This window comes from Rhinolophus hipposideros (assembly GCF_964194185.1).
Source record: "Rhinolophus hipposideros genome assembly, chromosome: 9".
Lineage (NCBI taxonomy): Eukaryota > Metazoa > Chordata > Mammalia > Chiroptera > Rhinolophidae > Rhinolophus > Rhinolophus hipposideros.
Genome location: NC_138055.1, coordinates 3,497,897 through 3,512,501, shown reverse-complemented (window position 1 = coordinate 3,512,501; position 14,605 = coordinate 3,497,897). Strand labels below are relative to the sequence as shown.

The 14,605-nt window shown below is 47.4% G+C and overlaps 1 protein-coding gene across 1 annotated transcript in view; it reads left to right on the top strand.

Annotated features, from left to right (window-relative positions):
• The window catches only part of FBLN1 (fibulin 1), a 75,190-nt gene extending 68,715 nt beyond the window's left edge, over positions 1 to 6,475 (top strand). The window contains exon 17 of the mRNA XM_081059869.1: positions 5,673 to 6,475. Within this exon, the coding sequence (XP_080915995.1) occupies positions 5,673 to 5,812 (140 nt within the window). The 3' untranslated portion in view covers positions 5,813 to 6,475. The remainder of the gene's footprint in view (positions 1 to 5,672) is intronic.
• Positions 6,476 to 14,605: the final 8,130 nt, after the last annotated feature.

Here is a 14,605-nt window from a genome sequence, read left to right as displayed (position 1 = left end):
AGTAGGTAGTTTTCATCCTTTCAAACAACTGATGGACAGTCCAGTGCAGCCTAAAGGACCAGAAGCGTGGGGATAGCCTCAGGGTCCCAGAATCCAAGCCGCAGACCCCAAGAGGCGATGAAGGTCCCCACTGGACTCGTGTGCTCCGTGTTCAGGCTCCGCGATCCCCCACACATCAGCTGCAATTTACCAAGCAGAGGAGACATGAAGGTGAACTGCCCGAGGGGGCCTACATTTTTCAAAGGGGAAAAAAAAGGCTTAATTATATCTTTAAGAGGCACAGACACGCCGAGGAATACCAGCAGTGTCTGAGACCCGAAGCAGAAATGCCAAGGACGAGGATTTGGAAGATTAACACAGTTGAACTCAGCACCATGGCCTTTTTTTTTTTGCTCCCTGGGGCTCTAAAAAGCTGGAGAGGTAAACACCCAACAGGTAAATGGACGAGGCAGGCATGATGGAAATGCCCCCTCCCTTCATCCTGCATTTTGCTGCAAGAATGGTCATTCCAAATAAAACTGCCCTCACTCAGAGGCTTTAGTGCCACCCCCCTCCTCCCCCCGTCCTTTAGGACAAAGTTTCAACTTCCTCCCTAGATTGTGGGGGCCTCAAGGACTGATGCTGCTTCTTTCTTCTGTCCTTCCTTCCCTGTCTCTCTTCTTTCTTCCTCTGCCTTCATCCCTCTCAATAATCATGATGGAGCTCCTGCTACATCTTGCCCCAGGCCCCGGGCTGGGGACAAGGGGACAAAGAGGTGCGTAATGCGTACCTCCCCTTAAAGCAGGAACCGACTGTGAAGGTTCCCGGCAGTGGGTAGATGCCATTGGTGTTCCAGCCAAGGGAGACTAGGGACCAGCTAACCAAATGTAAGGCTGGGGAGGCCTTACAGAGGAGATAAGAGGATATAAGCAGGCCAGCCGGTCCCCAGTACGTGGCACATGGCACACACCAACTTCATGCCTGTGGAATCAAGTGCAGGGGTGGAATTGGACCCCTGGTGGAGGCTTTCCAATGTTTGTGATGCCGCAGATGGGCATCAATGTTCCCCTTCCTTCCTCCCTCTCGTTTCCTGCACCAGGAAGGTTGTTGGTGGTTGTAAAGAACACTGGTCTAGAATTGGTGGTGAGGAGGAAGCCAGGAGGCTGCAGACCCAAATTCCTGGTTCTGTGAGCTGTGAGGTCCCCGGACCAGTCCTTTTTACCTCTTCAAACTCACCTGCCTATCTCTCTGCAGAATTAACACTGTTCCCAGAACTGGCCTGAACCCTCATACTTTTGGGGTTTGCACATGTCCTTCCTGCTTACTAGGCTCCTACTTATTCTTCAAAATCCAATTTAAAAGTCAGTTCCTTTGTAGAATCTTCCTTAAACTTCCCCTCTGCTGGATGGATGGATGGGTGGGTGGATGGATGGATGGATGAATGGATGATGGATGGGTGGATGGGTGGATGGATGGATGAATGGATGGATGATGGATAAGAAAGCAGCGAAAAAAGAAGTGATATCAGGAGAAAGCCTGGGTTCAGTCAAGGTGAGGATGAGGAGGGGCAACTCAAGCTCGAACTAACGTGGGAATGGAGGGAACATGTCCATCCAACCAGAGCTCCAGGGAAGTGTGGGAGCCTGAAGAAGTAGTGGTAGGGTCCACTGAATGGGCGTGGCCTGGGAGAGGGAACCCTGGGCCGACCAGGGTTATAGATGGATTTGAAATTCAGCGTGAACTTCAGGTTAAAGGGGAGGGATGGAGAAGCTGGTTGTGGGGGGCGGGAAGGGAGGCACACCCCCTGAGCTCCTGCTACATGCCCTCATGTGATTTCTTGTTTACCCCTACAGCATGCCTATTGGTTCTGCCGTAATCATTTTTCTTGTTAAATACAAAGATCCTGAGAAAACCAGGCCGTGGATATGACCTGCATCAGAAATTCAGCCTCCCGTCTCCTGTCTCCTCCGCCCCTTCTCAATGCCCTCTTCACTAACACAGCCCTTTGCTTCATTTCGAGTTTCTTTTGTCTCATCATTTAGCTGTTTGCAATCTGAACAATTCGTCAACAGTGTGGGTTTTGGTCTTCGGCTGTCATAGAAACAAGCCTTGTGAAGTGCCCTTCAATACAATATAGGATGTATTTAGATACAAACGTTTTCTACACATTCAGAGCTTTCCTTTTTCGTAAAATTTGAAAACCAACCCTGTACTTAACTCTTGCTCTGTTTTCCAGGCGTGCAGGAATTTAGCCGTACTATAACTGAAAAGCAGGTCACATTCAAACAGTGGAATGCTCTTTAATATCCAGTGGTCATTTCTGACGGAGGAGAAGAAGGATGTCGGGTGGTGGTTTCTGATTTTGAAGGTGGCTATTTTGAAGCCCTGTTTCATAGAAGAGGACATTGAGACTCAGAAAGGTTAAATAACTCGTCTGGGGTCGTACTACTACTGTTTCCTGTCCCCCAGTCAGGCTCGCTGCGTTAGTACTGTCTCTTTCCTCTCTGCCCCAGACTGAGCCCAACGGGGATAGCCCATCATTTTCTCCCCGTACTTACGTAGCCCAGGGCCTGGCACACATACATATGCCCAGAAACTTCTGTAGGTTTGAACTGTTGATGCCATTAAAGCTCCCACAGGCAGCAAGGAGTGTTTATTTAAATGTGTGTGTGTGTGTGTGTGTGTGTGTGTAATATAATTATTTACATTTTGTAATATTTATTTATATATAAATTTATATCTCATGTAGTAATAATACATAAATTATACATTTTATATAAAATTAATAGAAACTTATATAAAATATATAGATACATGTAAAATTTTATATAAATTTAAAATACATTATATAATCTATAGTGTATCACTATTATTATGTAATAATTATATATAAATTAGATTTGAATATGTCTAAATAAAGATTTATATTATATAGTTAGAAAACATATTCTGTATTTATAATTATACTATATATTTCTACATTCTATATTAATTATATGACATATTAAATATACCAATAATATATAGAAATAAATAGATATCTGATTGTGGCTTGCGGAAGTGTTCCCCCACCCCCATTGTTCCATTGTTCTAACATAGTCCTCAGGCTCCCCCAACCTCCCCGTCTTTCCTTCAAGCCTCCTGAGCGCCTCTGAGCACTGGAAGCTCAGTAATAACTTTTTCTGCCCCAGGGATGAGTGAAGTCAGCAGGTAACCCAGGCCACTGAGGCTTGGGGAGGGGGGGCGGTCACCACTGTCCACCTCAGATCTGGAGAGAGGAGAAGGTAATGTTGACGGGGGCACAGAGGAGGCAGGAGAGCATGGGGGCAAGCACCCCACGAGGGGCAGAGGGGAGCCCACACAAACCCCAGCCCAGACTGTGCCCAGGGAGGGGCAGGCAGGAGTGGCCCGGTCATCAGGGGGCTCTGGCTAACCCAGGGGGTGTGACAAGCCCACGTCTTTAGCCGGGAGCTGAAGATGTTCGTGGGCCTTCAAATAGGACAAAGCTGCAATGTCATCGCCGAGCAGAGGCAGAGAAAGGGTGCTGACAGCCCGCAGAAGCCTGTGCTTATCTCTCCATCAGAGCTAAAGCCCTTGTTTGCTTAGAATAGCCTGGAATTCCACCCCGGCTGCTGGGCATTTCACTTTTGAAACATAAGACCAAGGAGTGAAAGGGGGGATGGCGCGCCCAAATTCCCCTTCTGAGAATGAACTTGGTGCTTTTGACGGGGAAGAGCCACTGGTACAGAAAGCCTTTGTGACCCTTCAGTCTTCTCGAGCCCTTCCTGCATGTCAGGCGGGCACCCATGACCTGACAATGCCACCCTGCACATTTCCTAAGTCTGCGGCAGGGCAGCTTGTAGAAACCAGCCTGGAAGCAGCACTTTGACCAGGAAACAGTGGCTGGCTGTTCTTAACAGTGGTGGGGGGCTGCAGGCTCCATTGCTCTTCGCGAGCCCCTGGCAGTGGTGGCAGGGACCCGATTATGTTCTCTTCCCACCCCGCCTTCAGTGACTTCTCGTTGGGAGTTTGAAACCAGCCACGGAAATGGTCATATGGTCCAACCAGAGTGCCAGTTGTTGAGCAGTTCCAGCATACCCGGCGCCATGGGACTTTGGGCAAGTCCCACTGTCAGAGCAGGAGGGACCTTGGAGTGGTTCCTTCATAAATGTCAAGAGCTGGTGGTGGCACCTGCTCTGCACCAAGCACTGGGGATCAGCCTGCAGGCTTCCTCTGCACGGAGGGCCACCTCCTCCAGGAAGCATCTCCTGATGCCCCCAGCCTTGCTCACCTCCATTCTGGCCTCTGCTGGACAATGTGCCAGCTTCTATCAGAGCACGGCACTTATCTAGATCCTCCATTGGCTTTGAAAGCAGGATTCTGGGAGTTTTCTGTGCACCGCTGAGAACAGCTCACATGCTTTTTGAGGAATGCATACGTGTCTGTGGAGGTCAGGCGGGGAGGTCGCCCTGCACTCCTGGACCTCACATCTTTGGCAGATGCTCCCCAGGGGTGTCTGGATCGTGCAGGACAGAAGCACAGCGTCACATGGCATCATTTGCTCACTGAGGAACCTGAGGCCCGGAAAGGGCGGTAGTCTCTTCATGTCTAGCCAGGATGACAACACTCACCTTAGCCCCGTCTGTCTCATCCCACAGTGCAGGAGAATTCTCTTCGTGAGCCTTTGGGTGCCCTGCAGAGGCAAGGCGGGGCCAGCAGGACCTGACCAGGCACAGTGTGGGGAGAGTTACAGAGTCCACTCTTACCACCCAATCCTGCTCCCCTGAGAATCTGCAGAATGCCTGGGGTTGCGCCCTCTTCTACCCCGACCCATCTGAGCTTTGTCTGCGACCTGTACTCTGAGCCCCAGCAGGAGAGGCGCCAGTCATGGCCTTTGCCTGGTCCCTACCCTGGCCCAGGCAGAACTCCCTGCCACCCAGTAGCTTCACAGTAGATTTCTGCTTCCCTAGAACTGACACTTGTCTTTCTTCTGTCACCTGTCCTCCTTCTGATTGTGCTGGCCTATCTCTGCTGCCCAGGCTGGATGCACTCCAAAGCCCTGTCTCTCAAGCCGCCTCTTACTCACCTATTAGCACAAATACTGAACAATGAGTGAGGTGTCACCCTCCACAGAGGTATGGAGAATGAGGGATCCAGGGGTATGTGCCATGGGGAATTGGAACTTCTGTGCTTGGATAGAAAGATTCTAGGACGCCACTGCAATCCTCAGTAAGATGGGGAAGAGGCTCACACCTGCTTCGTTTCTACCCAAGGGACAGGTATCTACTCGGCATCTACCTCATGCCAGGCCCTTCCCTAGGCTCTTAAGTTCTCTTTCAGGAGGATAGTGATAGAGGAAGAAACCTGGGCTGGGAGCAAGCAGGAGCTGGCATTGACCCCAGAGCCATCTGATTGCAAAACCTGCCACACAGATTCCCGCACAGTCCAAGCTGCGCACAATGGAAAGACTGTAATGAGCTCATTGTCACTCATCTCTGGAGGCAGAATGGAGGCCGGAATGACCACTGGAGGGAGATGCAATGGTGGGGATTCAAGCATCTGGCTCAGAGTGGGATCTGATGAGGTCTAAGGCCCCGTATAGCTCTGAAATTCCTCGAGGGAAATCCTTTCCCAGATCTCTATGTTATTACGGCCCTTGCTAACTTCCAGAACACCTTCTGCTCTCTCCCCAGGGGTGGTGCGCCAAGTACGGCCCATCGTGGGCCCGTTTCATGCTGTCCTGAAGCTAGAGATGAACTATGTCGTCGGGGGTGTGGTGTCCCACCGAAATGTCGTCAATGTCCACATCTTCGTTTCCGAGTACTGGTTCTGAAGGTGGGGCCACGGGGCAGCCAAGTCTGCACCTCCAGGCCAAGTCATTGCTGCCAACCACTGTGCCCTGTCCCTGTTTGTACCACCCAGACATTTCTTGATTTTTATGTATTTGTTTGTAGTGTTAGGCAGACATGTATTAAGCTGGGCCAGATGAATAAGTCCATCTGATGTATTTTGGTGTTTAAATGAGTCTAATTATTCAACTATTTGGTTGAAAACCTTGCCTAATTTTTAATGCAACAGTTAAATTTTGCTCCCGGTATATTGGGCATTGCTAAGGACCAAGGAAAGAAAGACATTTTTCAGGGGTTAGCTAGTGCAAATGCCAAGAGAAGACCAGTTTTTGCCCTGATTGTATGAATTTTGACATTTGGTACTTTTTTAGCCAATCAGATTTTGTATGCCCATGTCTAAGAACACGGTCACTGTAGACTCGTAGGTATGATAAATTCTGCCTAGAGCAGCATGACACAATGCCTTGGGGAGCACTTGGAAGGTAAATTGCTGTCCGTTGAAACAGAAAAATCCCTTGATAAAGACACAACCTGTTGTTTGTGTGTGGCCCCATATGATCACCAGGAGAATGGCTGGGTTTTCTCTGCTCCCTGCATCGTCTTTTCTTATCGTAGGTGGGAAAATAAACAGCTTTGTGATTCTCCTGATGGCCTGTGCATGAAAGTCTTTCAAAAAGGGGGTTCCCTACTATCAAATGGCCTGGGAATGTTCCCCAAGGCCTTTGTCTCAAGGTTCTGGGGTGGGACCCGGTGTGTGAATTGGAAAAGCCTCCCACCCACACCACATTTCTGGTACCATGCCCACCATCTGAGGAGCACGGCTCAAGCACACTCCATGCCCATGTCCAGCCCTGCTAGGAAAGTCACTGAGCTCTAGCTTCTGATTGCGTCCCTCGTGAACATTCCGATCCACTCCAGAAATGGCTGGGGAGAAATAACAATTCTCTTGCATAGGAAGGAGAGACCAGTGTGGGCTGAGTCCCTGTGCACTTGGCATGTGGTGCCTCATTTATTCCTCCTGGCAGCCCAGCGCGGTAGGAGTGATCATGCCCAATTTAGAGGTGAGCAAGCTGGGCTCAGAGAGAGGAACGCACCTGCCCAAAGTCACACAACTTTTTAAAGACAAAGCTTTCAAATTCCGTTTATCAGACTCCAAACTCCATTCCTCTCTAAAACCCTATGTCAGATGAGACATGGACAGATGGGATTTATGGGGTGTCCCAACACCACCCTCAGTGTGTGTGTGGCAGGGGGGGGGAGGGAAACAAGAGCACCCTGTGCCTCAGAGCCCACTTGGATCCGTAGAGATTCAGCATACAGTCCTTTGTTCCCACACACTCCTCTCCTCCAAATCCTGCCCTGGGCTAATCCCGCCTTTTTAGGCATCCTGTTCACAGCTCAGAGTATGTTCAGTGTCACAGCTCATCTCAGCCACCTGGACCCTGGCCCACATAGGACTTCAGACTCATTGGGATTTCAGTGTGGCTGGTGTTCTAATAATTCAAGCCAGCACTACTCCAACTCTGCAGAACGTGGTCTCTGGCCACCTTTGGGAACTCCCAGCATTTCTGAGGTCACTCATTTGGGGCACTGGGCTGTCAAAGGCAGGCGTGGGCCAGCCAGGCACAGGCCTGCTGAGGCCAGGGCATGTTCAGCTGGTGGGAAGCGGAAGAACTGGTGTGGGCTAGACAGTCTGGAGAACCAATCCCAGGGACGAGGAGAGCACAGCAGACATCTGAGCAGCTCTCGATGCAGTGAACTGAGCTCTTGGCCAGGAAGAGATGGGATCCTGGGATCTGATCACAAAAATGGAAGTCTCAGAATGAGGGGAAGGAAATGGGGAGACCACACGGGGATCCAGTTTCCTACCTGCAGCTTGGGGGACAAGTCTGCAGGAGCCAGACAGTTCTGGGCCCAGGCTTGGAGAGGGAGACTTCTGGGAGCCTCCTTCTTCCTGAGGCCTCTGTGAGGTGGGGGTGAGAAGACTCAAGTGCTGGCTCCTTCTGGGAAAGAGCCCTTACCATATTCTTAGTAGGGGGTAGGTGGGAACTGCCATTGGTGGGCAGAGCCAAGTCTCTTGCTGTGGATTGGCTCTATGATGAGCACATGACCCAAGCTGGCTAATCATCCCTTTCTGAGGGAGAGCACAGCCGCATGGGAGCCGACAAACCAAAGGCAATGAAGGCAGGGATTTGCCAGATGGAGAAGCAAAGAGGGGACTAGAGGGAACCCAGTCCTTACTCGGAAAGTCACAGAGGCCGGGTCCGAACCTCACCTTGGCAGGACCTAGCAGCATCATTCACTGCCATATGCGGGGCCTCAGGTTCTGCAACTGCCAAATGGAGCAGGTAATTCCTGCACAGCTAGCTGCCCTGCCCCTAGGTGGCCGTGAGCAGCGCCGGAAATGATGAGTGCAAAAGAGCTTTGCAACTGTAAAGTGCCATGTACTGTGTGAGATCTTACAATCATTCGTCCTTAAAAGTAAGGATGATGATGATGATGATGATGAAAACGGTTGCCACTGTCAATCAAGACACACAAAGCGCTGCAGAAGCCAGGTATCTTTTAGAGTATGCATTTCCTTTTCTTAATTATCCCTGAGAGATTCGGCAGACAGTTATGTAAATTACACACAAGTGTAACTCTTCATATTTCATATCATGCTCCGGGTCGGGCAGCTGATGGATGGATACGTACTCCATCCTTCTTGCAAAATAATTACTGTAGAGGCCCAGCATTCGCTGCATTTAGGGTCTAGCTAACGCTGCTAGCAGTACCTCTGCCAAACCCCCCACCCCCAACAGTGATCACTTCTTAATTTAGGCCCTAAAACAAAGTAATTGGGCGCAATCGCTGAAGGGGAAGCAATTTACAAGCAGGGTGAAAGGGCAAACAGAGACACCAGGTTGAATCATTTTCGCTGATCTGGTTGTAGAAGAAACTTGGAGGGAAGATTCTAGAAAGCCTCATTCTGTAATATTCTACTAAAAAGCTGTGTCCGCTTTGAATGAAGGGAACCTACTCTAATGTTCAAAGGAGTGTGGCGGAATGTGGCAGTAATGTCTGACTCGCCTGGTGCCCTGGAGAGACCGGAATTAAGGGTGGCAGGACCCACCCTGCCAACTAGAACTCAAGTTAAGGAGGTAAGCCAGCTTTTCTAAGTCCTATGGTTCTCAAGTCCTAAGGTTCTCAAGTTGGTTCAGGTGAAAAAACACCTGGAAATTATGTTGAATTTTTTCTTTGCTAATATTTTATTATGAAAAATTTCTAACTATACAGCAAAGTTGAAAGAATTTTACAATGAATGCCAGGGTACCCACACCTAGATTCTTCCACTAACATTTTACAAGATCAGGTTTCATTTGAGAAACGATGATTTGATGAGATATTAAATTGAACTTTAAAAAACTGAGTTTTGTGAGCTGTGAGGCCTTGGGCCTGTTACTTAACGTCTCAGAGCCTCATTTTTCTCTACTACAATATAAAAATAGTTGCATGTACTTCGTAGGGGTGGTGGTAAGGATGACATGGGATGATTACGTAAACACTCAGCACAAGAACTGCTGCATAGTAGGTCCTCAATGAGCAGCACTATCGTTACAAATACAGTTGTGGAGGATTCTCTTTATTCAGTTCGATGCCATGTTTAATTAGAGTCTCATGTGAACGAGCAGTAGAGGCAGCGAAACTCCAGAAGAGTTTATAAAAGACACATCTTGGGTGGTTTTGTGTGACGTGACTTCAGCCCTGGCTCATTGGGTCAGGGACACCGGCTGCGAGGGTGCGTGTCTGCTTGTCCTGGACCACTTGCCTTGGAAGTGGCCACTTTCTGGACTACAGCTGACTGTCACCCTGGGCCAATTCAGATCCATATTCAGGACCGTTTACATAGTGTGTCGCTTTCCCTGGCTCTGGTCCACCCACTGGATGACGTCTGGGTGCCAGCAACAATTCCTCATTTCCAGTCACGTTTCCCAGAATCACTCATGCCAGAGAGACGGGCTTCAAGGGGCTGTTCACTTTCATCCTAAAAGTGGAATGAGATGAAAATTGACTCTCAAATGACTTTTGAAGTCCTAAGGGAGAAATAGAGCTATTGCAGAAGTTTTCTAATATGGCCTGGGCAAGTATGTGACAGTCACTATGACTGCTGATAATCACATTACACTTTGTTGAAGACCTACTATGCACCCCTTTGCAACCCCACCAACGGTGCACGAGGGTTCCCTTTTCTCCACATCCTCGCCAACTCTTGTTTGTTGATTTATTGACGATGGCCATCTTGACAGGTGTGAGGTGACATCTCATTGTGGTTTTAATTTGCATTTCTCTGATGATTAGTGACATTGAACATCTTTTCATGTCTATTGGCCATCTGTATGTCCTCTTCAGAGAAATGTCTATTCAGGTCCTCTGCCTATTTTTTAATTGGATTGTTTTTTGGGGTTTTTTTTGGTATTGATTTGTATGAGTTCTTTATAAATTTTGGATATTAACCCCTTATCAGATGTATTGTTGGCGAATAGCTTTTCCCATTCAGTAGGCTGTCTTTTTGTTTTGTTGATGGTTTCCTTTGCTGTGAAGAAACTTTCTAGTTTGATGTAGTCCTGTTTGTTTATTTTTTTCTTTTGTTTCCCTTGCCCGAGGAGATGGATCAGAAAAAAATATCACTAAGAGCGATGTCAGAGAGTTTACTGCCTGTTTTCTTCTAGGAGTTTTATGGTTTTAGGTCTTACATTTAAGCTTTTGATCCATTTTGAGTTTATTCTTGTATATGGCATAAGAACGTGGTCCAGTTTCATTTTTTTACATATATCTGTCCAGTGTTCCCAACACCATATTTTTAAAAGGTTCCCTATGATTCTTTAAATATAAGTTCCCTTTGTTTATGTAAATCATTTTACATAACTTTTTTTTGAACTTTTATTTGTTTTAAGTGTGGATTTCCAGGACCCATCAGCTTCAAGTCAAGTAGTTATTTCAATCTAGTTGTGGAGGGCACAGCTCACAGTGACCTACGCAGGAATCGAACCGGCAACCCTGTTGCCAAGAGCATCATGCTCTAACCAATTGAACCAACTGGCTACCCTCCAACACCATTTTTTGAATAGACTGTCTTTACCTCAGTGTAAATGCTTGCTTCCTTTGTCACAGATTAAATGACCATATAGTTGTGGGTTTATTTCTCGGCTCTCTATTTTGTTCTATTGATCCATGTGTCTGATTTTATGCCAGTACCATGCTGTTTTGATTACTGTAGGCTTGTACTATAGTTTAATATCAGGTACATGATATCTCCAATTTTGTTCTTTTTCTCAAGATTGCAGTGGCTATTTGGGGTCTTTTGTGATTCCATATAAAATTTAAGATTATTTCTTCTAGTTCTGTGAAAAATGCCATTGGTATTTTGATGGGGATTGCATTGAATCTATAGATTGCTTTGGGGTGTGGTAATTTGTTATAGCAGCCCTACGAGACTGATACTGTGTGTATGGGGGGTGTACGTATATGTGTATGCATACATTTTTAAATTAGTGCTCAGTAATGTATCTCTTGGTTTCTGTATTTCTTGGAGACCATAGAGAGAGAGTTGATTCTGTTATTTTCTCATGTTTCCCTACAAAAAGGCATACTTGAGTGTAGATGTACGTGCCTCACATGTCCCCTTGGTCTCAGTCTTGAGAGTAGCTCCATCTGGGTTGCCTGGTTCCCTGGGAATTGCTTCCAGGAGCAGGGCACAGAGCCCAGGAAATAATGCACCTCAATACGACTGCTTCAATCAAATCAGTATCCCTGGTGACAGGAAGTAGCATAAAAGATAAAGGGCAACTGCATGCCATTTGGAGAATTCAGCTGTGATGCATGGTGTCCCCTGCAAGTTCAAGGTGTCACAAGTTAATTATTAAACATGATGGGGCCTTAGGAGGCTTTGGCACATGATGAGGAGTGATTTGTTTTTAACACAGCTGGTTTATTAATATTTGTGGCAGCTCCTGCATGAATCAGTGTCACTTAACTAAGCAATGGTATTATAATTACGCATGAAATTATGTATGGGAAGGGGTCAATGGTACCAGTCAGACTAACTGATTACTTTGAATCATTCAGACCTCCCTGCAGATAAATGTCACTCTGGCTTGTCCCCTGTTGATTTTCTGCAGGCACTGAATGTCCAGTGCTATGATTCTATGAGCTCTCCTCTGGTTGGTGGGTTGGTGCTGCGTGAAATAAACACAGGTCTCTTGCTAGTTGGAACCAGTCGACAAGCCTTTCTAAATTCTCTCACTCTGATTGCCTTGACCTCTGGAGCCTGCTTCTTCCTGATAATTTGCTCCTTTAGAGTAAAGCACACTTGCTCCCAACTCCTCCAGCTCCAAAACCCTGCACCCTCTGGTCCCATTCCTTCCATCTACTTGTTAGTTCATTTATTCGTTCACCCCTTCTTTCATTCACCTCACGTCACCCCCCACACACACACACATAGTGCTGAGTCATTTCACCTGTGTCTCCTCCCCTCTCTATCCAGTCCTTCCCACGGCTGCCAGATTATCTTTCCAAAACCCAGACTGGATGGAGCTCTTCCTGGTCTCGATCCTTCGGGGGTCCCCCCACCAACCTCGTAATGTGGCTACATAACCCTTTGTATCTAGGCCCCAAACTTACTTCCCACCCCTTCTCCACCCACTCTACACAGGGTCCAGACACACAAAACTCATTAGCCTTGGACGTGCAGGCCTCTGAGCCTTCGTATATTCAGATCCCTTGACTAGGAACGATACCCTTTCCACCTACTCTACTTGTGAACTTCTCCTGACCCTGTAATACCCGGCATAAAACGCCAACTGCTCTAGGTATAGGTCCAAAAGAATTGAAATCAGGGAGTTAAACGGATATTTGTACACCCATGTTCATAGATGCATTATTCCTAACAGCCAGAAGGTAGAAACAACCCAGGTGTCCATTGACAGATGAATGGATAAGCCAATGTGGTCTGTACATACAATGGGATATGATTCATCCATAAAAAAGAATGATATTTTGATATATGGACCTCATTAATGAAATAAACCAGACACGCAAGAACAAATATTGTATGATTCTACTTATAATTGGTAACTAGAATGGGCAAATTTATAGAGACAGAAAGTAGAATAGAGGTTTCCAGGGGCTGTGGTGGGCAGGTTATAGGGAGTTAGTGTTTAATGGGCACCAGAGTTTTCACTAGGGAGGATGAAAAAGGTTTGGGTATAGATAGTGAATATATGTAGTGTCACTGAATTGTACACTTAGGAGTGGTTAAAATGATAAATATTATGGTATGCATATGTTACTGTTCTTTTTTTCAAACTCTAGAAAAGAAATGCTAATGGCTCTGAGATACTCCCTTTAATGTCCCAGGTATGATCAGTTCTTCCCTTCTCTGTTGTACACGTGGGGTCTTGACGTGGGACGGGCTTGCTGAACTATACTATAAATGTCCCTACTCGTGTCTGTCCCCTGCCAGACAGGGCGCACCTGGAGGGCAGGGACTCACCTGTGTCACCTCCGAGTTTCCCCCAGCACAGCGTCTGGCACAGACAGGCTCTCAGGAAACAGTTGTTGGATGGAAAAACATGGAGGTTCTGTGCTGTGGACTGAACTGTGTCCCCCCAGAAGCCATATGTTGAAACTCTAATCTCCAGTGTGACTGTATTTGGAGATGGGCCCTTAGAGAAGGAATTCAGGTTTAATGAGGTCATAAGGGTGGGCCCTGGTCTGATAAGTTTAGTGTCCTTATAAGAAGAGTCACCAGAGATCGGTCTCTCTCCACTATGTGAGGACACATAAGTGTCCTCCAGAAGGTGGCTGTTTACAAGTCCTTGATCTTGGACTTCCCCGATTCCAGACGTGGGAGAAATAAATGTCTGTGGTTTAAGTGCCCCAGTCTCTGGTATTTTGTTAGGGCAGCCACACCAACTGATTTCTACATACTGCAAACAGACACAGGACCTTCAAGCCATCTGATAACTGTAATATCAGTGCAGCAGCTGGCAGTGGGAGTCGAAGAAGGCCCAAGAGTTTCTAGGGGGCTTCTGGATCCCTCAAGAATTCGGACATTCTAGAGTCTTACGGCATGAGGAGTTCCTTCTGAGATCTAACCTAAACCAACCCCTCCTTGCCCTCCTCTTCTCCCATACTAACTATACCTTTAGCCAAACCAGGTCTGGCCAAACTTCTGCCCCAAACCAGGCCTGAGGCACTGGGTTCCCCTCCCTGGGACCCTCTATGCACTTCACAGATTGTCTTCTCTGAAGCAAAGTCTTTCTAGCTGGTCAGGATTGACAGAGACGAGGGGCCATGTCAGCTTTCTCCATCTGCCTCTGACCTGAACCAAGGACCACCGTGTCCCCTTCAAATTCCGTGCCACCATGTTGTGCTAATACTGTCAACTTTGGGGAGTGAAGCAGTAATAATGATAAAAAGTGCTTGCATGATGGAGACTCCTGTAACTACATTAAGGTTTTCAAACGGCAAATACACGGCTCAGCTGGGCCAACCCCACAGATCTGACTGGACATTGCTTTAACTGCGCTGGCCAGATGGGATTTAGAAATTAGAAAGGAATGTTCTCCACTCTGCAGAGAGGACAGACTCTTATCCCATGGCCCATTCTGACAGCTTGATGGCTGCTCTTTTCCACCCAGCCTGGATAATTGCATAATTAATTGCATACAGGTAAGTCACCCAGAGAAGGTGTTAATGAGGCGTGGGGAGCCCTCCGCCCACTCCCCTGGGAA